Source organism: Rhinolophus hipposideros (assembly GCF_964194185.1).
Source record: "Rhinolophus hipposideros genome assembly, chromosome: 8".
NCBI lineage: Eukaryota > Metazoa > Chordata > Mammalia > Chiroptera > Rhinolophidae > Rhinolophus > Rhinolophus hipposideros.
This window is the reverse complement of record NC_138054.1, coordinates 61,464,675-61,488,518: the sequence shown is the minus strand read 5'-3', so window position 1 is coordinate 61,488,518 and position 23,844 is coordinate 61,464,675. Positions and strand designations below refer to the sequence as shown.

Sequence of the window (23,844 nt, the reverse complement as noted above, 5' to 3'; positions counted from 1 at the left end):
ATCTTCCGTTTCCTGTGAGCTGCACATGGAACAAAGAGGATGCAGACAGTGAGATCCTAAAAGCAACTTTCTCAACTGACTTCAGGGACTTGCTCCATGGAGTGTAGTCCTTCCCGTTCTCCGGGACTAAAGCTCAGGCAGCTCTGAGTTTCCTGCGTACAGTGAAGCCATAGCAATCCCTGCAGTCGCCTGAACTCTGAAGACACAGTGTCAACTCAGATATTATTCTGAAATTACATCTCCCAGTGCCATATATTATACAGCACTTCTATCTTCATTTAAAGTTAAGACTTTTCCTGCTGTTCCTGCCCTCAGACGTCAGGGGACCTCCCCCCCTACCCCCACCCTCTGGCAGCCTCCCTCCTATGGCTGCTCAATTGCTGTTTCTAATTTTTCCCGAGCCTGAGAACAAGCAGGGACGCTCAGGGTAAAGCGAGAATAGACAGGCCCTGAGTGGGGGGCTCAGGGCTCACTGATATGCAAAGGCTTGGGCTTTACTGTATCGATTCCAGGGGTTTCAAAGCCTTTTTTTTTTTTTTTTTTTGGCTCCTTTCCTGGCACTCCCGGGGCTCTGGATGCTAAATTTCCTGGTTAGCAAATAGATGGGTGTGGCTGCTGTGAGTCCAAACCTGCTGGTTTAGGGTGAGATAAACTGCAGGGGTTGGGGCTCAGCCTCAGGCATCTGTGACGATGGGGTTGGGGGACAGGGGACAGGGGCAGTAGAATCCTGAGGGCCAGGGTGGGCCCTTCCGGTGGTGGGGGTAGGAGGAAGTGCGCTCACCGGCACTGAGAAGCAGGCAGGGCGCAGGCCATTCTGACCAAGGGCATCCAGCTCAGAGTCCCTGAGCCACCCGCCCATGATCACCCTGCCCCTCAGGGAGCCGTGCAGCTGGGCCTAGAAGGCAGGCTCCCCCGGTCTCCGGGCAGACCATGTAACCGGGACTCAGGAAGCTGCACATCCTTCTCAGGAGCGCTCACTTGTCACAGCACCAGTAGGAGTGTGGACCCAGAAGATGGGAATTCTGGTCCTGCTCTGTGGCTTGGAACAAATACGTCTTTTCCTGGGCCTCAGTTTCCTCCACTGTCACAAAAGGGAAGATGACACCTGGATGGGTGAGGTAGGAGCATGTGAGGGGTGGAGGCATTGCAAGGGTAAGAGCAGGCTCCCTCTTCCCTGGCCTCCCACTGAGCAGAAGGAAAACTGCATAGAACTGACTACCAAGAAGCCTGCATCTGGGCCCAGTTCTGCCTTCACTTCCCTGTGTGACCTCTCCCTGTCTGGGCCTCAGTTTCTCCTCTCCACAAGCAAGAGCTTAAACACCTTGACTTCTGAAGTTCCTCTCAGCTCCAGGATTCCAAGACTCTGCGCCTTTCCTCTTTCTCCTCCTCCACTTCCTCACTGGGGCTGGGTATGTGTGTGTGTGCCTGTGCATGTGTGTGTGCATGCGGGTGTGCGTGCAGGTGTGTGTGCACGTGTGTGCATGTATGTGTGTGTAGTGGGGGCAGGGAAAGAGAGAGTCCTGCAGAGGATGAGGGTGGCAGGTAGGGGAGAAGGGGGGCCGGGACTTTATGTGCCAGTGTGGTTCAGAACTTTCTCAGCAGCGAATGGCACTTGGGGCTGTTTAATCATTAAAGGAAAGGAATGAAGCCAGGAGCGCCTCAAAGTCCAGCCTGGTAGTGGTGACTGGCTGACAGATGAGCATGGAGCCGGCCACGATGGGGCCTGGAGCTTCCGGACATGGGGCCCGGACTGCGGCAGCTCCAGGCTCAGCGCTGGGCCCTGGGGTCTCCCTGCACGCCTACGACATCGGGGTCCTGGTCATCTACTTTGCTTTTGTCATCGGCGTGGGTGTTTGGGTGAGTTGGCCAGAGGTTGGGGCTGGCAACAGCCATGGTGTCATCTCCAGCTGGTCGTGAGCGGGGGCGGGCGGGGGTGGGCAGAGGGGAGGCAGGCCAGGGAAGCACAGGGGCTGGGGTGGGGGCTTCAGGAATCACCCTCACAAACCTTCCTTATATAGAGGGGCAGATTGAGACCCAGAAAGGGGTGTGACTTGCCTAAGGTCACACAGTAAACCAGAGGCCGGCCAGGCCTGAGCCCTGTCTGCTGCTCCCTGTCTCTGCGTATCTGCTGCCGTGGGCCCCACCCATCCCTGGCCACCCTGAGCCCCATTTCTTCCCTCTTCACCACGCTGAGACCCCAACTCAGTGAATGCTGTACTTCTGGCCTACCCCACCCTCCCCGGTTAGTGTCTTGGCAAGGAGCAGAGTTAGTGTCTAAAGGAGCTGGAGCTCCTGTGCTCATGGGAAGGGAGCCAGGCCCAGCCCGAGGTCCTTATGTTCTCCATTGTTCACTGAAGCCTCGGTGCCTGGAGGAGGCCAGGTTGTGAGGTCAGCGAGCCCTGAGTTCAGATCCCAACTCCAACAGTTAGGGCCACATGGCCCTGGGAACATGTGACGCTTCTCTGAGCCCCCATTTTCTCATCTGGATGGTGAGAATAAGGAGTACACTGGACAGCAGTCATGACTGTTCAGTGCTGTGACGCATTTATGCGTCTGGCACAGTGCCTGGCACATAGCCGGGAGCAATAAATGGCTATTATTGTCACCAGAGCATTGGAGAGAAATGCCAGCACCTTTAGACTCTGCTATGAGGCAGATGGTGACTAGTGTTGCCCAGCTGGTCACTCACTAGGCTGTGGCAAGGTCAGGAACCCTCTCTGGGCCTCAGTTTCCTCATCTGTAAAGTGGGGTGAGCAGTCTGTGCATCCAGGGCTGGTATGAGGAAGAAATGGACAAACAGATGATCACTGGGTCCTGGGAGGCAACTGGATGTGAGAAGCACCAAGTCCTCAGTGACTTTGGATAAGATGCTCCCCAGCTTTGGGCCTCAATTTCTTCATCTCTGAAATTAATTCTTTCTGCTCGTCTGGCCTCCCTGAAGACCAGACGTGACACTGCAAAGTTCATGCAAAGCCTTAACAAGCACCAGGCCCCACAAACCCTGATCACTCCCCAGTGACTAATTAATTACTTTTCCTGGGGAAGAGAAGCTTCTTTAAATTTCCCTTTTTCTTTCCTCACCTTCAGGCATTTCTCCTATCTCCAAGCCCCGTCAGAGACCTGTTGGCTTCAGCATCTTTAAGAAGAGCTTTGAGTTTATCCTTCTCTCTCCACTGCCCAGCCCTCACCCCCTGTGTATCCAGAAAAAGTTCTTTCTTCCCTGCTCTCCTTTCATTCTTCAGAGCAATTCCCCACACAGGCTATTAGCTGACCATTTATTTACTGGTGCAGGACTGGAGTTTGTTCCAGCATCCTGGCCGGGCCTACGTGGCGTGGTCTGCCTTCAGGCCAGGGCAGGAGAAGCTCCCAGACGGAGCCCTACCTCTGCCCGGGACCCAAAGTATCACCATCTGAACTGCAGCCCCAGTGAGAAGCCCTGTGGGAGGAGGGGACAGGCGTCTCCCCACAGCCACTGCATGCCTGAGAATGAGAAGCCAGCTCACTTTTGGAAACAAAGCTCGGATGGAGGGAAAGACGGGGATGGAAGTGCATAACGACAGCAGTCTTCTAGGCCGCACAGCACAATGCCCTCATGCTTTGTACCTCCCTTCACTCCCTTGTTCTTCACACCAGCCCTGGGGGATGAGCAGTGAGGGCAGAGAGAGGAGGTGACCTTCCCAAAGACACATAGAACAAAGACGGTGTAATGCCTGCCTCAGTTCTCACCCTCTGGGTCCCAGTAATGCCTGCGCTGAAAGGCAGGGAATCTGGGTGAGGGCAGAGGTTGGCAGAGGCTCAGGAAACCTTACCTCTCACCACTTCCTTTCCAGTCTTCCATTCGGGCTAGCAGAGGGACCATTGGCGGCTACTTCCTGGCGGGGAGGTCCATGAGCTGGTGGCCGGTGAGTCGACCTTCCTCCCTCCTCTCTCCCCACAACCAAGTCCTCGCCTCATCTTCTCCTGCCTGGACCAAGGCAACAGCCAGACCCTGAGTGGGTTTCCTGGCTCCCGGCTCCTCTCTCCTCCAGTCCAAATGCCCTTGCAACTTGAGCAATCTTGCTAACACACACTTTGGGCAAACACCCACTGGGCGCTGCCTAATGGACTGCAGGCAAGACACTGGGCCTACAGAGCTAGTCTAGAATGTTCCTGTCCTCCAGAAGCTGAGTTGAGCTGGGCAGACAGACTCATGAACAAGAGGAGCACAGGGGCTTGTGAGAGCTTGCGGAAAGCCTCTGACCTCCAGACAGTGGAAGTGGGATTAGCAAAGATTTTCTTGGGAAGGTGACACATCAGTTTAATACTGAGGAGCAGTTAAATGTGGGAAATCATAGAGGGAAAATCCCCAACAACCTCAAGGAATTGATCCTGAGACCTTTGTGACCCAGGCTCTCCCATTGGGCCATCTCTCTTGTTTCCACTGCCTTCTGCTTCAAGTTCCTCCTTTCTGGAGGGCCTTAGATTGATGGCCTGGATCAGAGCTTTATCCTCCCTAATGGGCCCAGCTCCCCGTGGCTTCCCTTCTTTCCCACTGAGCCACTCAGTCCTGGGTGGCTGGGAGCCAATGGCTTCATTTTTCCCAATATTAAATCCTTCCTGTGTACACTGGAAAGATTAATTCCCATCCGTCCAAATCTCTGTGGTGATTAAATGTATTAGTGCTCGTAAAATGCCTAGCACAGTACCAGACATACAGTGGGCACCCAGTAAACGTCAGTTCCGTCCCTCTTCCTCTTTGCTCCCCTCTACTTCCTCTTCTTCCTCTGATCTCCGATTTCCTGAGCCCAGGTCCTGCTCTCCCTGCCTCTTTCCCAGCTCCTAAAGCACATGGACCTGACTCCAGATTGATTCAGGTTAAAACTGACCCCTGACCCTTGACCCCACATGTGCCTTGCAGATCGGAGCATCTCTGATGTCCAGCAATGTGGGCAGCGGCTTGTTCATCGGCCTGGCTGGGACAGGAGCTGCTGGAGGCCTTGCTGTGGGTGGCTTTGAGTGGAATGTAAGGAAGCGGACCCGGAGGCTTCTCAGGGATACGGGGTCTGAACCCACCCCACCCCGCCCCGGGCCTTAGTGCTGCAGGAACCTCAGATGTGCTTGGGGAGGCTGCGTGGTGAGTGGAGCACCCATTTTACAGATGAGGACACCAAGGCCTAGAGGAGGCAGAGGGACATCAAAGGTCACACAGGAATGAGATTAGGTCCCAGGTCCCTCACCTCCCTGCTCAGGTCTCTCCTCTGCGTGGCACCCCCTCTGGGCAGGGGACCCCTCCATTTGCATCCAGCACGTGGGTACCCTTTCCTCCCGACTTCCCCAGGCAACCTGGCTGCTTCTGGCCCTTGGCTGGATCTTCGTCCCCGTGTACATCGCAGCCGGGGTGGTCACCATGCCACAGTACCTGAGGAAGCGATTCGGGGGCCAGAGGATCCAGGTGTACATGTCCGTCCTGTCTCTCATCCTCTACATCTTCACCAAGATTTCCGTGAGTACCAGCGCCAGGGTGGTGTCTTCTCTCTCTGCACAGCGTGCTGCTGGCTGGCTGGGTGGAAGGGAGAATAGGAGAAATGAAGAATGAATCCGTAGAGCGTCACTGCATGCTCCCATCAGCAGTGGGTAATCAGAGATGAACAATAAGTGTGTGTTGAGTGAATGACAGTCCCTCTATTCAAAGACCTCATAATCTAGAGTTCATTCATTCATTCTTCTTCCCATCAAATGATTCTTCATTCGGTACTGTGCACTAATTGCCGAGATTGTTATCGTTAGAAAGGTCCTTAGTCTTCCTTTATTGACCTAGCCTCAGAAAACAAGCCTGCGTCAAATGACCTGTCCCAGCACACAAGGAGGGCCAGCTCTGGGACTGGAGGTAAAGTTTGGGTCCTAGGAGCAGCCCAGGCTTCCTGCTATTCTATCATTTGCAGCCCCTGTGAAGGGGTTCATAACATAGCCATGGATCGGCAAGCGTGCATTAAAGGGAACCAAGTCGTTCAGTTGCCAGCTCCAGGGTTGGAAAAAACTGTACGGCCTCTTGTTCTGCCAATGCTTATAAACCATCTAAGTCAGGTTAGGCAAAGAATGTGCGTCAAGTCCCCTAATAAACCCAAATGTGGGGTAGAACCGGCGGCTACCTATATGGGGGCTCCTGCCTCATCGGGTCAGCCCTGGGCCCCTCCGGCAGCTGAGTGGGCCTCTGTGCGGTCAGGGAGCAGCTGGGGATCCTCTGGGATCCGAGTCTCCTCCCAAGTGGCCTCTTCTTCTCTGACCCCAGCTCCTTGCTTCACTTTCTCAGTCTCCTCCTTCATTCCTCCACCATTCCCTTCGTGGCCAACAGACAATGTATCAGTGCTACCAGGTCATATTCTGTCTCCGAGTTTTATGCGGTACTCCTGTCCTTTCAAATCTCCATGGCTGCTCAACGTGTGCAGATCAAACCCATCCTCCTCAGCATGGCACTGAAAGCTTGCCCTCATGGTACAATGAGGGCTGACGGCGGCCAGCACTGCTGAGCAGGAAGGTGACATACCCTGGTGGTCACACTGAGTGACCCTCTTCCGGCTCTCTGCAGACTGACATCTTCTCTGGAGCCCTCTTCATCCAGATGGCCTTGGGCTGGAACCTTTACCTCTCCACGGTGATCTTGCTGGTGGTGACAGCTGTCTATACCATCGCGGGTAGGGCCGAGGGAAGGTCATGCTGGGGCGCAGGCTCTGGGAGCAAAGACAGAGGGACAGGGAGAGGTGGAGTGGGAAACTTCTGACTACAGACACACAGAGGAAAAGACTAGAGGAGAGAGATGTCCAGAGGGAGGCGTGAAGAGAAAACCGACTTTGAGAGAGAATGAGAAACAGGATGGGACAAAAAGTGGCAGAGAGAGAGGTAGGATCAGAAGAAAACACAGAGGAAAAGAAAGACACAGTGTAACAGAGACTAGGGGAGATGGAAAAGGCAGAAACAAGAGGAAACAGAGCCAGCCAGAGAGAGGCAGGGAAGGAGAGACACTGAGAGATACTGAGAAAGACCTATTACAAAAGGGAGCAGGTAGTGATTAGGGGACTGTCATCTGGACCCGAGTGACTATGGGCTGCTCCAGACAAAGCCACAGACCCTTCTTCTTCCTCTGTCTCGTCCAGAGCCCCTCACCCAGGCAGCCTGGGTCACTGACTCAGGACAGACTCACTCCTGGCTAAGTCGGCCTGGAAAGATGTGGGATCTAAATGGGCATTGGAGTCGGAGGGAGGGAGGACTCCTAGTGTTGCCAACAGCACACAAAGGAATAGACTTGGGATATTAAACAACAACAAGCTGTGGCAGGGCAGCCACAGGCAGAGGCTGGCAGACGGAAAGAGCTGGACCGTGCCTGTGACTAGTCTCCGCCTGCCGGGTGGGACAGAGAGGGGCCTGCAGTGCCAGGAAAGGCAGGCAGCTGGGGTCCACCTGCTAAGAGGGCTACATGTCTTCTCTGGTCTCCCCAGGGTGGCCATACAGGGCGGGCACCCAGAGAGGAACCCCTGTGGGTGCTGACTGACGAGGCCTCTCCTTGGGTCCCCAGGGGGCCTTACGGCCGTCATCTACACAGATGCTCTGCAGACGGTGATCATGGTGGGGGGAGCCCTGGTCCTCATGTTTCTGGGTAAGAAAAATATCGAAATACACCCCACCCTCACCCCTAAATTCCTCTCTCCTGTTTTTGGCTATCTGATTGGAACTTTCCAGAGCAGAGCCATGTCCCCCCTCCAGGCAGGGACTCCCAAACAGCAGGATTCTCACTACCCCAAACCAGGGGTCTGAGCCCCCATCTCCCCCCCATTCCTAAGTCCCACAGCAGCTCCAAGCCTTGGAGGCCCCACAGAAAGACGAGCTGAGAGGGGTATGTGACAGGCCCAGTGGGGGTCTCAGGGCCATTTCACTCACTGTGGTCTCTCCCTGCAGGCTTTCGGGAGGTGGGCTGGTACTCAGGCCTGGAGCAGCAGTACAGGCAGGCCATCCCGAATGTCACTGTCCCCAACACCACCTGCCACCTCCCCCGGCCCGACGCCTTCCACATGCTCCGGGACCCTGTGAGCGGGGACATCCCGTGGCCAGGCCTGATTTTTGGGCTCACGGTGCTGGCCACCTGGTGCTGGTGCACGGATCAGGTGACGCCCCAGCCAGACTTCACCCCACCCACCACAAACGGGGGTGGCTCCCTGCGGGAAAACCGGGTGTCTGGGTGCACAGGGGTTGGGACCCATTCTGGGGCCTGTGTAGGGGCCCAGGCAGTGGCACGTCAGGGCTCCCCTGTGGCTGAGCTGACCTGACCCACACCCACGCTGCTGCATTTTCAGGTCATTGTGCAGAGGTCTCTCTCCGCCAAGTCTCTGTCCCACGCCAAGGGAGGCTCCGTGCTGGGGGGCTACCTGAAGATCCTGCCCATGTTCTTTATCGTCATGCCTGGCATGGTCAGCCGGGCCCTGTACCCAGGTGAGAGCCGGCCCCACCCTGGGCCATGTTGGACTGCAGTGGGGGTCGCACACTCTTTTGATGAAAAACACATAGCAGTAACGATTTCAGGAGACAAAATTTGTGACTGAATGTCATTTTAAAGTCACGTTTTTCCTTTATAGGAGAAAGACTAATTAAAGCATTTTTGGTGTCTTCCAAAACTATTTACTTTTTATCAGGATATGAGGCCTACACCCAAAGGAGTCCAGCAGGCTTTGCAGGGTACTGTGTGGTTCTCTGTGAGAACTTTTCCGGAGGGAGCTAAGTCACAGCACCAGACACGCACCTGCCCCTTGTCCCCCTGAGTGCTGGCTCCGGCCAGACTCACCAGTGAACACTTCCCTGTGGGGTCGGAAAGCAAATGGCACGGATGACTCAGCTCTAACTGCCACCTCTCCTTCTGCAGACGAGGTGGGCTGCGTGGACCCTGACATCTGCCAAAGAATCTGCGGGGCCAGAGTGGGATGTTCCAACATTGCCTACCCCAAACTGGTCATAGCCCTCATGCCTGTTGGTGAGTCCCCGTCCCCCACGCCACCTGTCACTGCTACCTCCCAGCCTCTCCAATCCCCAGTACCCAGGAGAGACTGCATTAAGGACGGACATGGATGGGAAGAGGAAACATTCCCCTCTGCACACCCTCCCAACACACACACACACACACACACACACACACACACACACACACACACGTGTTTCTCACAGGTGTCTATAAGGCACTGCTCTGTGCCCTGGTTTTGGAGACGCAGGGATAAACAGTCGGCCCCTACTCTTGGCGTCCATTCAGTCTCTGGTGTGCCTGGGCTCGCAGAGGGTACCATACAATGTAACCAGTGTGAGGACACAGTGGAGCTGGGGGAGTCCTAGGGAGTCACCTGACGCACTTTGAAGGAATGTTGGGGGAGGTTTCTCAGAGGAGAGGAGGTGGAGCTGAGGCCTGAGGAACATCTCACACAAAGGCAGAGGCATGTGGGAAAGGTCACCCAGGGAGGACAGGCTGCAGGTGCCGAGGCCCAGGGCTGGGACAGAGCAGGAAGTGTGAACTTAAAGAAGCTCCATGTGGGCTCATGTGCAGGACTGAAGACAACCGTTGTGAGAAGAGGTGGTGGCCACACCTTGTTCCAGAGCGTAGCCTTTGCTCTGAGAGTGAAGGAGGGTCGCTGGGGGATTTAGGTCAGTGTGTAAGATCGGCTTCATGCTTCAGAAGGACCACTCTGCCTGGAAGGTTCAGCTAAGGGGGCGGCATGAGGATGATGAACAAGAGGTTTGCAGTGGTCCAGGTGAGTGGTGATGGTGGCTTGGACCAAGTCACTGCCTTCAGAGACGGAAAAACAGGTTCAAAAGATGTTTGTGAAGTAGAATTGATGGGACTTGATGACCGACAGTATTTGACAGATGAGAGAGAGAGAGAGATATCCAAAGATGGCTTCCAGGTCTTGGGTTTGCGATGCTATTGAGATTGGGGACTTAGGAAGAAAGGCAGGTTTATGAAGGGAAGTTGATGAGTTGGGTTATCCCTCCTCCGGCAGAAAAAGAAATGAATCAAAGAAACAGTTGAGCTGATCTGGGGGCATAGCTATGACAGAGCAGCCACGGAGGGAGGTAGTCAGGAAAGGAGCAGAGGAGGGGTCTAGGATACCTCTGAAATATCTGATATGGAGGCTAGAAAGATGTTAACCAAAGGAAGGAACAGAAGGCCCCAGAGGAATATGCTGACGTGGGACACCTTGAGTCTTCCAGGGAAACATGCACGAGCTGGTTGAAGATCTGGACTGAGCTGGGGCCAAGCAGGTGATCATCTCCCCAGGGCCGAGCAGTCATGTTTTTGGACACTTGGTCATCAGAGTCAGAGAGATGTCATCCTCTTTTGGTACAGAGGGGTCATCTTCTTTTGGTACATGAAGAAATACAGGCCCCAAAAGGAAGGACTTATTTCAAAGATCACACAGCTAATTACTTATAGAAACAGGAAACAAACTTAGGGTTTCTGCCTCCCAGGCCAGAGCTTTGCCTGGCGCCAATGTCAATGGAAAAGATACAAAACGCTGAAAACACATAATTATTAACAATCACCCACCTCCCCACCAGTTACCCACTAACCAAGAGTCTGCAAGCTCCCAAACCCAGACTGAGATGTCAAAGCTGCAGAGAACCATAAAGATCACCTAATCCCACACCTCTTAATGGTGTAGCTGAGGAAACTGGGGCTTGGGTTTCTTCAAGATGACTCACCCAGGGATACAGGGCAAGGCAGAAGCAGAGTGTAGCCAGAACTGAGCCTCTGGTTCTCCTGAGACAGCGCCCATGGCTCCTGGCAGGAACAGCCTCATGGCCAGCGATCCACAGAGACCTCGTTTCTCCCCAGGTCTGCGGGGTCTGATGATTGCTGTGATCATGGCCGCCCTCATGAGCTCACTCACCTCCATCTTCAACAGCAGCAGCACCCTGTTTGCCATTGACGTGTGGCAACGCTTCCGAAGGAAGGCGACAGAGCAGGAGCTGATGGTGGTGGGCAGGTGCGAGGGCCCGTCCCTGCAGAGTGCCGCCTGCTGCAGGCAGACCCCCACGCCTCTCCTCCCTGCCCTGGGTTGCCTTGGGGAGATGTGGTTGGGTCTGGGCCCTGGACTGGCAGTCAGAGCTCCTGGTTCTAGTGCCAACTTCCGACGTGACCCCAGGTAAGTTCCCACACACACACCAGCTCTGGATTACTCCTCCCCCTTCAGAATAAGGAGGGGGAAAATACCTCTTCTCTGCCTGCTCAACTTTCTCTTGGAATTGATCAACGGGGTAAATCAGAGAAGCTGACAAAGAAATGAAAGGTGAACTGTATACGTGGGAGGAAGTTAGCAAGCAACTCGCCCCCGAGGTCTTCCAGACCAGCTCTGGCTGTCTTCCCAGGATAACAGAAAGGCTCTTAATTTACTCCCTTAGTCTCACCCTGAGTATCCACCTTGCATCACACCTCTGTGCTGGGGACACAGGGGTGACTTATATGGCCCTGCTCTTAGGGCGTGCACAGTTTAATGAGAAAGACAGAACCCCAGGTAACGCACAAGGGACTTGCGTCAGTGGAGACGGTCATAGGAAACTTGTCTCCAAAGGATGCTGAGCCTTGAACACCAAGCTAAAGAATTTGAACTTTATCTTGTAGGTGTCAGTTTTATGCTTTTCAAAGTATAACTAGGTGGCTAATTTTTGTGTTTCTCCCTAGCCTGGGGATTTGTAATTTCCATAGGCGTAAGGGGCCTTCTATGAAATCTGCTTCATAATTTAAGGCTATATAACTTAAGGCTATATAACTAAGATTTCTGGACTAATGTGTTCATTTTCCCTTTTGCATAGATGGCACTTGAGTGTAGATAACTTGCTCTTTTACATCTCCCTGCCTCTGCACGCACTGTTCCTTCCACTACAATGCCTTTGGCCCGTGGCTGCCTAACAGGACCTGCGGCCTGCTCATCGTGCTCCCCAGCCCTGGGCAGGGACTATTAAAGGATCTGAGTGCAGGACAGATTGTGCAGAGGCTGGGAAGAGCCGCAGGGAGGTCACTTGGGTAGCTGCTGCTCTAGTGGGGCCTGAGAGAGAGAAATGGAAGGGAAAGAAGAAATGAGGACAGGTGTGCAGAGACATTTTTAAAGGAGTGTCCTTTGATATCTGCTTAATTGCCAAGTTTTACTGATACTTGTTTCATCCATCAGCGGGGTGTTGGTGTCATCTGCTGGCCATAAGCATTATTGCACCCAACACATCCAAGAAAAGTTTTTCAACTTGGTCATACACTTGCAAAATCACACATATAGAGCGCTTTGGGGACTTGGGCCTGAGCCAAGATGAGTTGAGCCGGAGTGAGGAGATGAAGGTGGAGTCTCTTCTCTGAGCTAAATGCCATCGTAAGCTGGAGAAGCCTAGAGAAGGGAGAAGTCCCTGGAGGCGGGAACCATCCTGGAGAAGGGGGCTGTCCAGCACAGGGTTTCGGTGTGAAAGAGAAGGAAAGGCATCCCACGCGAAGACCAGAGGCCATTTACTGCAGTGGGTGGTGGGGTGGAAGGTATGGATTCCTCCCTAAAGAGCAGGTGAGCTACATGTCCTGAAAGCTACCTGATTCAAAAATTCTAGGTCTCGTGGACTTCGGAATTCTGATATTCTAGGGTTTTGTAGTCTAAATTTCTGATATTCTAGGGTTTCTGATATTCTAGGGTTTTGTAGTCTAAATTTCCGGAATCTTAACGTTTGGAGTTCCGGTGTCCTGACGTTCTCTCAGGCAGTGACCATGCGTTCCCCTCCCCTTTCCTTGCTGGTTCCTGTGCGTCAGCTATGCCCCGGCCCGGCGCTCTCCTCACGCACCCGTTATCTCCCGCCAGAGTGTTTGTGCTCCTCCTGGTCGTCGTCAGCATCCTCTGGGTCCCTGTCATCCAAAGCTCTAACAGCGGGCAGCTGTTTGACTACATCCAGTCTGTCACCAGCTACCTGGCCCCGCCGGTCACCGCGCTCTTCCTGCTGGCCATCTTCTGCAGGAGGGTCACAGAGCCTGTGAGTGCAGCAGCCCACCGTCTCTTCCAGATCATCACAGGGTTGGGAGAGCTGGTCGGGCCATGGCCTCGGGAACACTGACTGCCCCGCCAGGCTTCCCTCTCCCCATGCGTAGCATCGAGTCTGGCGTCACGCATTCACTCAACAAACATTTATCAGTCCTATTATGAAGGCTCTGGGATGCCCTCGTTTACAAGGTTCACATAGGTTTGCCATCACTGGGCCAGCCAGCCGGACAGATGATTCAATAGGCAATAATGAGAAAGTATAATGGCTGCTAGGAGAGGAAAGAGCAGGGGCAGCACCTAACCTATGGGACACCTGGAAGGGGATCAGGAAAGCTTTCCTGGACCAAATGACATCTGAGCTGAGACCCAAAGGATTAGTAGGAGAGGAAAGAGTGTTCCAGACATGAGGAACAGTGTGTGTGAAAGCCTAAGACATATTGGATGATCGCTAGGGTCTGTTTCATCTCCGACACTACCAGGTTTCACATGTAGACAAAATAATCGCACTAATGATGATGATGAATCAAAGCGTGAAGTTACAGAGGCACCTGCATGAGCACCGTTCACGAAACTGCACTGGCATCTAACAGACACCTGCAAGGAGCCACAGGCACCAGGACTATAAACTTGGTTACTCCCCCAGGAGAGCCTAGAAAACACCCAAATCTGCTTGTTGTGCCTTCTGGAAGTAAAGGACATCCACGGGACCCATGTGACAGCTCATGGCAAAGGAGAACAGAGAAACCCCTCTCCCACTGGAGAGCAAAGCAAGGTGTGCACTGGTGCCTACAGTTTGCAGAGAGGCCTGACCTCCCTGCCGCTAGCCAGCAGCCGGTGCACAGCAGGGCTCAGTTGAATTCTGGATGTCTCTGCTCATTCCAGAATTTTTGAAATCAGGATTAGCATCTCATTTATGAAAATACAAGTCATTTGACCATTCCATACAGGAAACAGGTATAGGTTAGGGATAAACAGTGCTGTAAAGAAGATATGGGAGATGCCAGAAATTTTCTTTTGTTAAAAAGAAAAAAAAAAGGCAAAAGACGGGGAAAAATAGAAGCAACAAAAGGGAGATAGATGTCTACAACGATTTGCGATTTATCATAAGAAAAAGTTGGGGAGGGGAATCCTGGTGTTCCCTGCTTATGACGAAAGCAGATTCCATTCTAGGTGAATATTAAGCATCTACACTGAGAACTTATTAATCTGTCTTATCATTGCACGTGTGAAAACTGAGTCAAGGAGGTTGAGTCCCCACTTCAGTTATTCCAGAATGGAGCCGGGACCTAAGTCCTGGTCCGTCTGACTCTGTAGCCTCTGCTTCTTCCAAAACCCCACTCTGCCTTAAGACGAAGCCACAGCATTAACGGAGAGCTCACTCACACGGACTTGCAAACGCTGTAAATGACCAGTGGGACAGAGATTAGGGGCAGAGTGGCTTTTAGCTTCCTCGGACCTCCTACCTGGATCTCACCCCTGCCTGGTCTGCCCTCTCTCCACAGGGAGCCTTCTGGGGCCTCATGTTCGGCCTGGCAGTGGGGCTTCTGCGCATGATCCTGGAGTTCTCGTACCCCGTCCCAGCCTGCGGGGAGGTGGACCAGAGGCCGGCCGTGCTGAAGGACTTCCACTACCTCTACTTTGCACTCATCCTCTGTGGGCTCACTGCCATCGTCATCGTCACTGTCAGCCTCTGTACAACCCCCATCCCTGAGGAAAAGGCAAGTGGATGCTGAGCCCCCCCGCCCCCAGGACCTGGAATTCCACCACTGAATTTTACTCTATCGAGTTATGGTCTTGCTGGTGGCCATACAAATGTCCTGAGGAGGGAGAGATCATTGGGTTATTGATTCCCAACTGGAAAGTAATTCATTCAATTGGAAAATTATTCAGTGCCAGGCCCTGTGCTGAGGTTACAGAGATGAATAGTCCTTGCCAGAGACCGTCCATGAGGGGAAACAGATACCCACGCAAACAGCTACTCTACCAAGAGAAAGTGCCAAAGCACCAAGCTCAAAGGGCAGGCTGAGCACAGAAGGAGAGGCAGTCACCCCTGGGGGCCAGGGAGGGTTCTCTGACAAGGTCACTTTGAGCTGGACCTAGAAGAATAGATAAGGATTTGTTGACCAGTAAAGAAACAGCATAAGCGAAAAGAAACAACCTAGCAGAGTAAGAGCTCAACTGGGAGCCCTCACCTCTCATGCTGACAGATTTACCAGTTCTCAGACATGACGCCCAGTCTCTCGAAACCATTTTTCTTTAGAACCTGTCTTAGTTTGCTAGGGCTACCATAACCAAGTACCACAGACTGGGTGGCTTAAACAACAGAAATATGTTTTCTTACAATTCGGCAGCTGGAAGTCTGAGATGAAGGTGTGGGCAGGGTTGTTTCCTCTGAGGCCTCTTTCCTTGGCTTGTGAATGGCCGTCCTCTCCTCTGTGTCTTCACGTGGTCTTCCCTGTGTGCATGTCTGTGTCCCAATCTCCTCGTCTTATAGTAAGGACACCAGCTATTTGGATGAAGGCCACTCTAATGACCTCATTTAACCTTAATTTCCTCTTTAAAGACCCTATCTCCAAATACAGTCACATTCTGAAATAGTAGGGATTAGGACTTCAATACATGAATTTGGGATGAGGGGACACAATTTAGCCCATAACAGAGCTCATGCCAAAGCTGGTCCTGAAACATAGGGTGGAAATCATTATTAACACCCCTTAACTATATGGTACATTAGAGTTTCCAACACGACTTCATACCCTCTGGTGTCAGTAATTCCTATAAACCAGCAGGCATTCACAGGTGAGCCGAGAGAGGCCAACTCCTCCAGTGGCTCACTCCATAAATGATCTCCTTCCACTGCTTTAATCTTCAATTTTCTCCATTGTCTGCTGTCTCTCTCCCACGCTGAAGGGTTTCCTAATTAAATACCCTTCTCCACATCCTGTTCTCCTCTAATTAATGCTTTCTCCCTCTTCACCCCTCAAAAACAAAGTTTTGCAAAGAACAGTCCAGCCTCCATGTCCCACCTCTCATCTACTTCTCAACCCACCACAGTCTGGCAGGAATCCCACCTTTCTACTGAAATTGCTTTCACCAAGATCCCCAATAACCTTCTTGGCGCTACAAATCAATGGTCCCTTTCCCATCTTAAGTGAATTCCGAAGAGAACCAGACACCAGTGACCACTTCGTGTATCCCAAAGACCTCTCTCCTGTTCACTCCTATGACATATTTCCCTCCAGGATTTTTTCCTACCCTTTGTATCATTCTTCTGCCTTCTTGCCCCATAAATATCCTTGCTCCACCTATGGCCTGCAGCCTTCTCTCCCGACACTGTCCCTGAGCTATCTTACCCATGCCCGAGAAGTCAGCAATCTCCTACATAACGATGAAACTCAATTCTCCATTTCAAGCTAAAACTCCTCGCCCGAGATTCAAACCCCAAGTCCAGCTGCCTGCTGGTGACTTGAAAAGACAGTGTCCGTGTGCTGCTGGTGACACGCAGTGTAAGTACAAAGGAAAGGGTACTGAAAGACGCTTACAGGCACAGAAGCAGCCCAGGCTCTCCTGATCAGACAGAGAGGCTCAGCCGGACCAGGCACAGCTGGACACCCAGTGGAAAGTGTCTCAGAGAGGGGCCCTGACCCTGCGCGGCTGTACATGTTTGTAGGAAGTTGGGGGCAGGGCAAAGGTACCTGGTTCAGTATGTTACACAGAGCTTCCTGGCCAGAAAAAGCTTTGTCGGAAAGGAGGAGAGAGTTCAGAGCTCAGGTAGTCATGGCTGGGCCCAGCTGACATCAACCAGAGAACTTGCTGTGTTCTCTGCTGTGCCACCAACAAGGGAGAAGAGGGACAGCCACCAGGGCTGTTCAAGGAACAGGTTTGCTTCTCCTCCCCGGACGTCTCCACTTGGAGGTACTACAGCTTCTTCAAGGTCATCATCCTATGGTGTGTGTGTGAGCCCCCCACTCCGTTCTCTCTCTCACCATCACCCAAACCCACTCCTTCCTTGCCCACTCTCTCAGTGAGGGGCACCACTACCCACCTGGTGGGCCAAGGCGGGAAGCTGAGAGCCATGTTACCACTTCCCGCTCCCTCGCACAGCTCATTCAGCTCACCATGGCCTGTACATCTTAGTCCTGAATATTCCATAGGACTGCTCCCTCCTATTATTTCTGGTGCTCTTTATTTCTTGCTTCACTCGCAACAGCCTCCAGACTGGATCCCTTCAATTCACTCTGAGGGATCTTTCTAAATCCCATGTCTTAGAGTCCCTTCCCTGTGCCTCAAGCCTGCACTGAGTCTCCATTGCATTGTTTTTGGGGGTATCAACTCCTCAGCCTGACCTTGGAAGCCCTTTGTCATGGGGCTCCTGCCTCCCTCTTCGGCTTCTTTCAACCAGGCTGTGAGCTCTGTGGGGTCAGGCACTGTGCCTGACTCGGTATGTTTTCCAGGACCTGGCGTGTGCTCCGGGAGTGCAGGTTTTCAAAGGAAGTGGTGGCCGGGGTAACAGCCAGGCCTCCTGTCTTCCAGCCCTGTGCTCAACCCATGCTGCTCTGACTGCCTCCGTGACAGGCCCCTCTTTTCCTGCAGCAGGACTTCCCTCCGAAGGTAACTGAGTCAAGACAGCATTTTCTTTCTCCCCAGCTAGCTCGCCTGACGTGGTGGACACGGCACCACCCCCGCTCTGAGCTGGACCAGGAGGCCCATGAGGGCCCATCAGGAATGTCAGAGATGCCATCTGTGGAGCACCCTGCAGGAGGTGGGGAGGCCACGAACTCCAGCCAGGGTCGGGAGCAGTGTGGAGGTAAGCTGAGGGTATCCTGGGAGGCACAGCACAGAGAAGCGATGGGGACTAAGTCGTGGGTTTCCAAACACCACATTTGGGGATCACTGGGGGTGGAGGCTCTGAGGGAAACCAAAAATGTCACTCTTTCTTCCTTCCCACAGGGCTATTAAACTGTTTGGGAAATAAGACAAACAAGTAAGGCAGATCGGAGCCAAAACATTGCCCTCATTACTGGTAAAGTGTAGGTAGAAAGATTTGATTTACATCCATGGGGAATTGCTCTTCTTAATACTAAATGCCAGCATTAGACAGAGGGTCTCCTCAGTCACCTACTCTGTGAGAACTGCTCTGCCAAGGAGGAGGTGGGAGGGATTAGGCCAAGAATGCCCTTTATTCTTCCCAAATCTGCTAACAGGGAAGTCCCCTCACCTCCCTTGGGTTAAATGAATCTAAGAGCAGAAACTCAAAGGGTGTTACACTGAATTCCCTCTACATGGAAGGAAACATCAGATATGGCAAAGAAATGCCCCCTTGCTCCACCACCACGTTTTATTATTTATTGGTTTCCCACTGGGTTTAACAATTCTTTCTATAGTCACACAGAAGCATGGTCATCCCTCATGAGACAAGAGCAGCCACATGTCCATAGAGTGCTGCCTATGTTTGTGAGGTTCCTTCAGAGCCACTGGCTTTCCTCTGGGTGTCCTCCTGGAGCTGCTGATGGGCCATTGAAATTTTGCCTTCTGGAGATTCTTAAATGTGTTAGAATAGAATATGAATTAAATGTACTCCAAGACCACACAGTGTCTAAAGTTGAAAATCGATACAAGAAGTAATGTAGCTGCTTTAGACCTAATGCAGCTGTAAACTCCCTGTAGTGTACCTAAATAAGAATGTTAATCTATTCAGACATAATGACAAATCATAGAGATTTCCCAAAGTATAAAATTCCCAAGGAAAACTTAAAGTCAAAAAGGTTAAATCAGCTTACAAATTAAAGACCCAAATCAACGCTTCTTGCCCTTGGACATTTAGGTCCTAAATTTACTTCCTGCCTTAGGCACAGAGGGAGCCCCAGTGCCAGGGTGGAGTTGGGGCGTCTTCTGTTACTGTCCTCTTCCACTGGATTGGGCAGAGCTCCGTCAGGGCCTCATAAAGTGTCTTAGCTCCATTTTCAGCCTCTGGTGTGCCAAACTTTTAATAATTGCAGCAACTTTAGAGCATAGGCGAGGCTGCCTTAGTGTCAGTTGGTGGACTGCTGCTATGCGGCCCCCACGCCTTTGCCAGCTTCTAGTGCTTCCCCTGAGGTCTGAGAAGTCTCCCACCTTTCTTGAGGCCCCTGACCTTTGCTTAGGACCCAGATTCTAGAGTAACAGCCACCTGCCTAGAAGTAATGGCATCACAGGCTCTAGAATATGAGCTCCATCAGTATCTAAGATTCAAAGCTTTTTGACCAAGCTGCACAGGTAAAAGCTGTGGTCCATTATAAAAAACTATCCGTCATGAGGAATGTAATCCTTTACAAACTTCCAAGGTCAAAATTCAGATAGGCTCACTTTAGAAAGCACCAGCAAGGCTCAAAGTCACCAGCCCTGGACTAATCAGTTGCCCTAATATTGCTTTGCACAATGTAACTCATTACCTCTTGTTGGAGCTTTGTGGTCTATGCACCAGATGTTGGGGTCTCAAAACTGCTTCTCCCCCCATCATTTCAAGGGCCAGGCCTTGGCCCCAATTGACCTTACTGTATGAGCAACCTGAGAGCACAAGCTCTTTGCAAGAAAGGCAGCTACCGAGAGAGGGGAAAGAGGAAGGGGAGAAGCCACGCAGGTAGCTCTGAAGGGAAGGAGGGAGGGCACAGCTTGTATGCTCCACGGCTGAGCCCCAGGACAAGACAGACTTACAGGGTTGTGGGAGCCCTCCCTGGGTGGTGGCTCCCACATTAGGGCAGAGCCTGTCCCTACAGAAGCAGAGAAATGCCTGCTCCCTGTGGGGGGCTTGCTCCCAAAAGGAACCAAGAAGGCTCTGCGTCAGCCAAAAAGCTCCATGAGAGAAATCCCTCCCAACCACCTGGAGGAGTGAAAAGGCAGGGAGACGCAAGTGCTGCAATACGCAAGGGCTCCTTCCCACCAGGGGAAGCACTGGGAATGGGGAAGAAGCACCCACCTCTCAAGGCTGCAGGCAGGTGAAGCCTCGTCTGTGTTGCATTCAGGTTAAAAAGCTAAGTGGCGGTGTAATTTTGAATCCTAAAAGAGGAAAGTAAACAAAAAAAAAAATGTAAGGACAGCAGAGTAGATCCGAGAGAAGTATACACATGCCAGGCTGTAGATAGGTTTAGATTTAGTGAGCCATTGCTCACCAATAACCACCTACGTGACTCAAAAGAGAGTCACTCGCCTGTAAAATGACGAAGCTTTATGCAAAGTGCTCAATTCATAGGATTGCTCTTGGTGCAGCTCTGCGGCTACGTGACCGGAAGCAAGTCCCTTACATTCTCTGAGCCTTTTCCTCCTCTGTACAGTGAGGGGGCCAGAGCAGATGGCATCCGGGGTCTTCCCATTGCTGAGACTCTGTCCTCACATGGAGCTCACCCAGTACCAAGTTCCACAGCCATTAAGATAATAAAGCATTTCCAGTGGGTTGTTTGTAGTTAACCTCCATGAAAGGTTGTTTTTTTATATATGAATTTTAATTTAATATACTATCTGCAAATCCCAAAAAACAAAACTTCAAAAATATTTGTTTATTACTTCTTTTAAACTTAGTGCTGAATGACCTGTGCTCCCTCTGAAGCTCAGCAGGTCTCCTCCCCGCGCCGGGGTGACCCGGTGGCGTGGGCACAGTCTCACGCACGTTCTCCACACTACACTCACCAGAACCTCTCCCCACTGCTCCAGCATTGTAACTTTTTCAAGTGCTATCAAATCTCCGTTCTCACTCGATGAACAAAACCACCTGCAGAACAGGGCAGACTCCACTGACTTACTTGGAAGGGAAAGACCGTGCAGCTCAGAAAAGTTGAGTGAGTGATTTGCATATGGCCTCAGTCAGGTGACGGCAGAGCTGGCCCTGGAATGGGGCTTCTAGCCCGGTGCCTGCCCTATGGCATCGCAGCAGACTGCTACCTCCTTCCTGGGGGAGGTAATTCCCACCCCCCACCCCCAGCCAGCGTCCTCATGTGGGGCTGTGCTCTGAATTGGGATGAACTGCATCATCCTCACCCCTGAACACACCACCTGCCCTGCAACGCTGAGGTGGTTCTGCTCGATGCCTGGATGCTGTGGCCAGGGTCAGCCCTCAGGGTAGAGTCCCAGCTCAGCACCCCATGCGGCTTGCAGAGAGGGCTCACGTGATTGTTCCTCATCTGCCTTCTCTCTCCCTCCCCTGCTCTCTCATCACTCCCCTTTCCGGTCTCCTCTTGCCTCTCCCCTCCTGCTTTCCTTCCCCTTCTGGCTTTTGCCCCTCAGCCTCACGCAGGTCCTGGGGAAAGCTGCTCTGGGGCTGGTTCTGTGGGCTCTCCGGGGCCCCAGAACAAGCCCTGAGCCCAGCAGACAAGGCTGCACTAGAGCAGAAGCTGACCAGCATTGAGGAGGAGCCACTCTGGAGAAGCGTCTGCAACATCAATGCCATCCTCCTGCTGACCATCAATGTCTTCCTTTGGGGCTATTTCGCATGAGTCTGCAGACCTGGCTTCAGCTGAGATGCATGAAACACAGCCCAAGCCTGACCAGCCACAGAGACAGGCTTTCCTCCCACCATGCAATCCAGACTGGAGACCACAGAGGCTGAGACTGCAAGAGCACGTAAAGAGCCCCTAATGCAACCTGTACACTTGACCTGGGGAGAACTGGAGGCCCAGAGAAATCACTAGGTCTGCTCAGGGCCACACAGCTGGAGTCAAACTGCCCTCCTGACTCCAGCTCTCTTCCCATTACATTGCCTTAAGTCCTACCTCAAAAGCACTGTTTCCACTTTCTTGGTGAGTCTACTTAGAAGCATGTAGAGTCTGGAGGGTAAGAGCTGGAGAGTACAAGAAAAGGGATGGCAAGAAAGGTGCAGAAATCCATGTGCATCTTTGCTCACTCATATCCCTTCCTTTTCGCCCTTCTCCTTCCCCTGCCTCTCTAGTTCCCAATCCTCAGTCATCTATTTCTAGCAGCCATGTACCCAGAAGGACCTCATACTTCCACTGGCCACTCCACATGGTGGCGGTCAGACCCAAAGGAAGGAGGGACCAGGGTGGAATGTAAGCCCGGTGATGGGTGGTGTCCCGGGCGGGGAGCACTGGGTAAGGTATTCTCTTTGGTTTTACTCAAATTCTGCCTCTTCCTACTCTCACATCCGAACACGTACAAAGTCTCCATGGCCTTGAGGAACAGAGAGTACAGTTATAGAGACGACTTGTTGAAAATAAGAGGAATTGACACAAGCTGCTCTGTGCCTAAGAGGAAGCCCCACCCGCAGAGGGCCAGCACAGAGAGCCAGGTGCCACTGCAGTGGCTTCTGTGTCCCTCTGCCCTTGTCTGCCAGGCGTCACCTTCCCTGGAAAACACCATGACCCTGCTTAGCTGTCCTTCCTCCAGGAAGCTGCCTGGTGCCCCAAAATGCGTCAAGGTCCCACTCCTGCTCCCATACCCCAAGACCCGCTTCTGTGGCAGCCCTGATCACTGCACTGTGATGCTTCTCTCCCCATTAGATGAGTCTTCCAAGGGCCAGGGACCAAGGACCACGTGACTTTAAACCCAGAAAGTAACAGGGGTGCGATAAACGTGGCATTAGTGATTCTCCAAGGTGCTGGTAAGCTGTGCGCTGTGGCTGGTGCGGTCGTGACATGGGGAGCCAGCCAGCTGGTGGGGAAGAATCTCCTTTCGCTGGAGTTTACACACTGATTCTCAGGTGATTATAGACACAAACCACAGCCCCGTCCCATTGCCAGACACAGATGAGAATGTCCCTGCCCTCATCTCTCCCCGTCTAGGCTGCCCTAGTCTCATCGATCTTTTGTAACGTTGTCTTTGATCATCACTTTTTACTAATCACTCATCATAACTGAGTACAAACCAAATTCTAGTTTTTCGAGGTTTAAATACAGCGGATTCTCTGAATACACATGGTCACTGCAGCCTCCACATTGCAGCGTGCACTGACCATGGGACCTCAGCCGTGGCACCTCCCCACTGACCATTCCTGTGAACTCAGCTTTCTCCTTTGATTTCCCTCCAAACCACCAAAGGCATTTGTGGTGTTTACACGGCAGGTTTGGGGAAGGGAAAAATTTTAACCCACAGAAGCACAATTTAAAATTAAGTATTGAACATCCCTATTTTCAAAAGTTCCTCCTCAGCCTGCCATGGCAATTCCCACAGGTCTGTTTCTACCCTCCCACCGCCTGCCGTGGTTCTCAGTCCCCTCCACCCTGAAGATTTGGCATCTCCCAGGCCTCCATCTTGGGCTCTCCCCTCCGTTTCCCACGCCCTTTATTATGCTGAGTCCCATCTGGGTTCCAGGCCTATCTCCTCGGTAAAGCCTGTGAGTACATGGTTAAACACAGGACTGCAGCCAGGTGGCTGCTCTCCTTCCCTACCCTCTGTGCCTATTCCTGCTTGTTCCTCACATCTCAGCATCGAAGTCAGGTACATCCGAAGGGGAGCCATACTGTTTCAGTGACAAACTTACCAGGGCCACCTGCATCCCAGAGCAGGTAAATCCCAGAACACAACATATAATCTCATGTCCCCTGAATTTACTTTCAGAGTGTCATTATTTCACTGCATTATTATTTCATGAACACTCATCTCTTCTCCTAGATTGTAAGCTCCTGCACTGAGTCCCCATTACCTAGAAAACCGGGCACATGGTGGGTACAAGAAAAAAAAAAGTGGTACATGGATAAATGAAAGAATGAATTAACGAACGAGCAATAGAGTGTTCTTAGCAGAGGAAACCAAATATTCAAAACACACAGGTGGTGACACGCATGACACAGCCATCAAACCAAAGGTCGTTTAAAGTGTCTGGATGGGAAGTTCACGTGGG

At 52.3% G+C, this 23,844-nt stretch overlaps 1 protein-coding gene across 2 annotated transcripts; it reads left to right on the top strand.

Annotated features, from left to right (window-relative positions):
* Window positions 1–1,673: 1,673 nt before the first annotated feature.
* On the top strand, window positions 1,674–23,697 carry SLC5A9 (solute carrier family 5 member 9). Of its 2 annotated transcripts, none has more exons than XM_081056018.1 (14): window positions 1,674–1,857; window positions 3,831–3,902; window positions 4,898–5,002; window positions 5,318–5,482; window positions 6,566–6,671; window positions 7,550–7,630; window positions 7,930–8,135; window positions 8,325–8,460; window positions 8,888–8,995; window positions 10,847–10,997; window positions 12,843–13,011; window positions 14,522–14,737; window positions 17,667–17,826; window positions 21,276–23,697. In XM_081056018.1, exons 1-14 carry the CDS (start codon window positions 1,696–1,698, stop codon window positions 21,482–21,484), a joined length of 2,046 nt encoding a protein of 681 aa, XP_080912144.1. In that variant the 5' UTR covers window positions 1,674–1,695; the 3' UTR covers window positions 21,485–23,697. The 2 variants fall into 2 exon arrangements, with proteins under 2 accessions (XP_080912144.1, XP_080912143.1); XM_081056017.1 differs by having other exon boundaries at window positions 1,677–1,857; window positions 10,847–11,156; window positions 21,276–23,673.
* The last annotated feature ends 147 nt before the right edge of the window (window positions 23,698–23,844 follow it).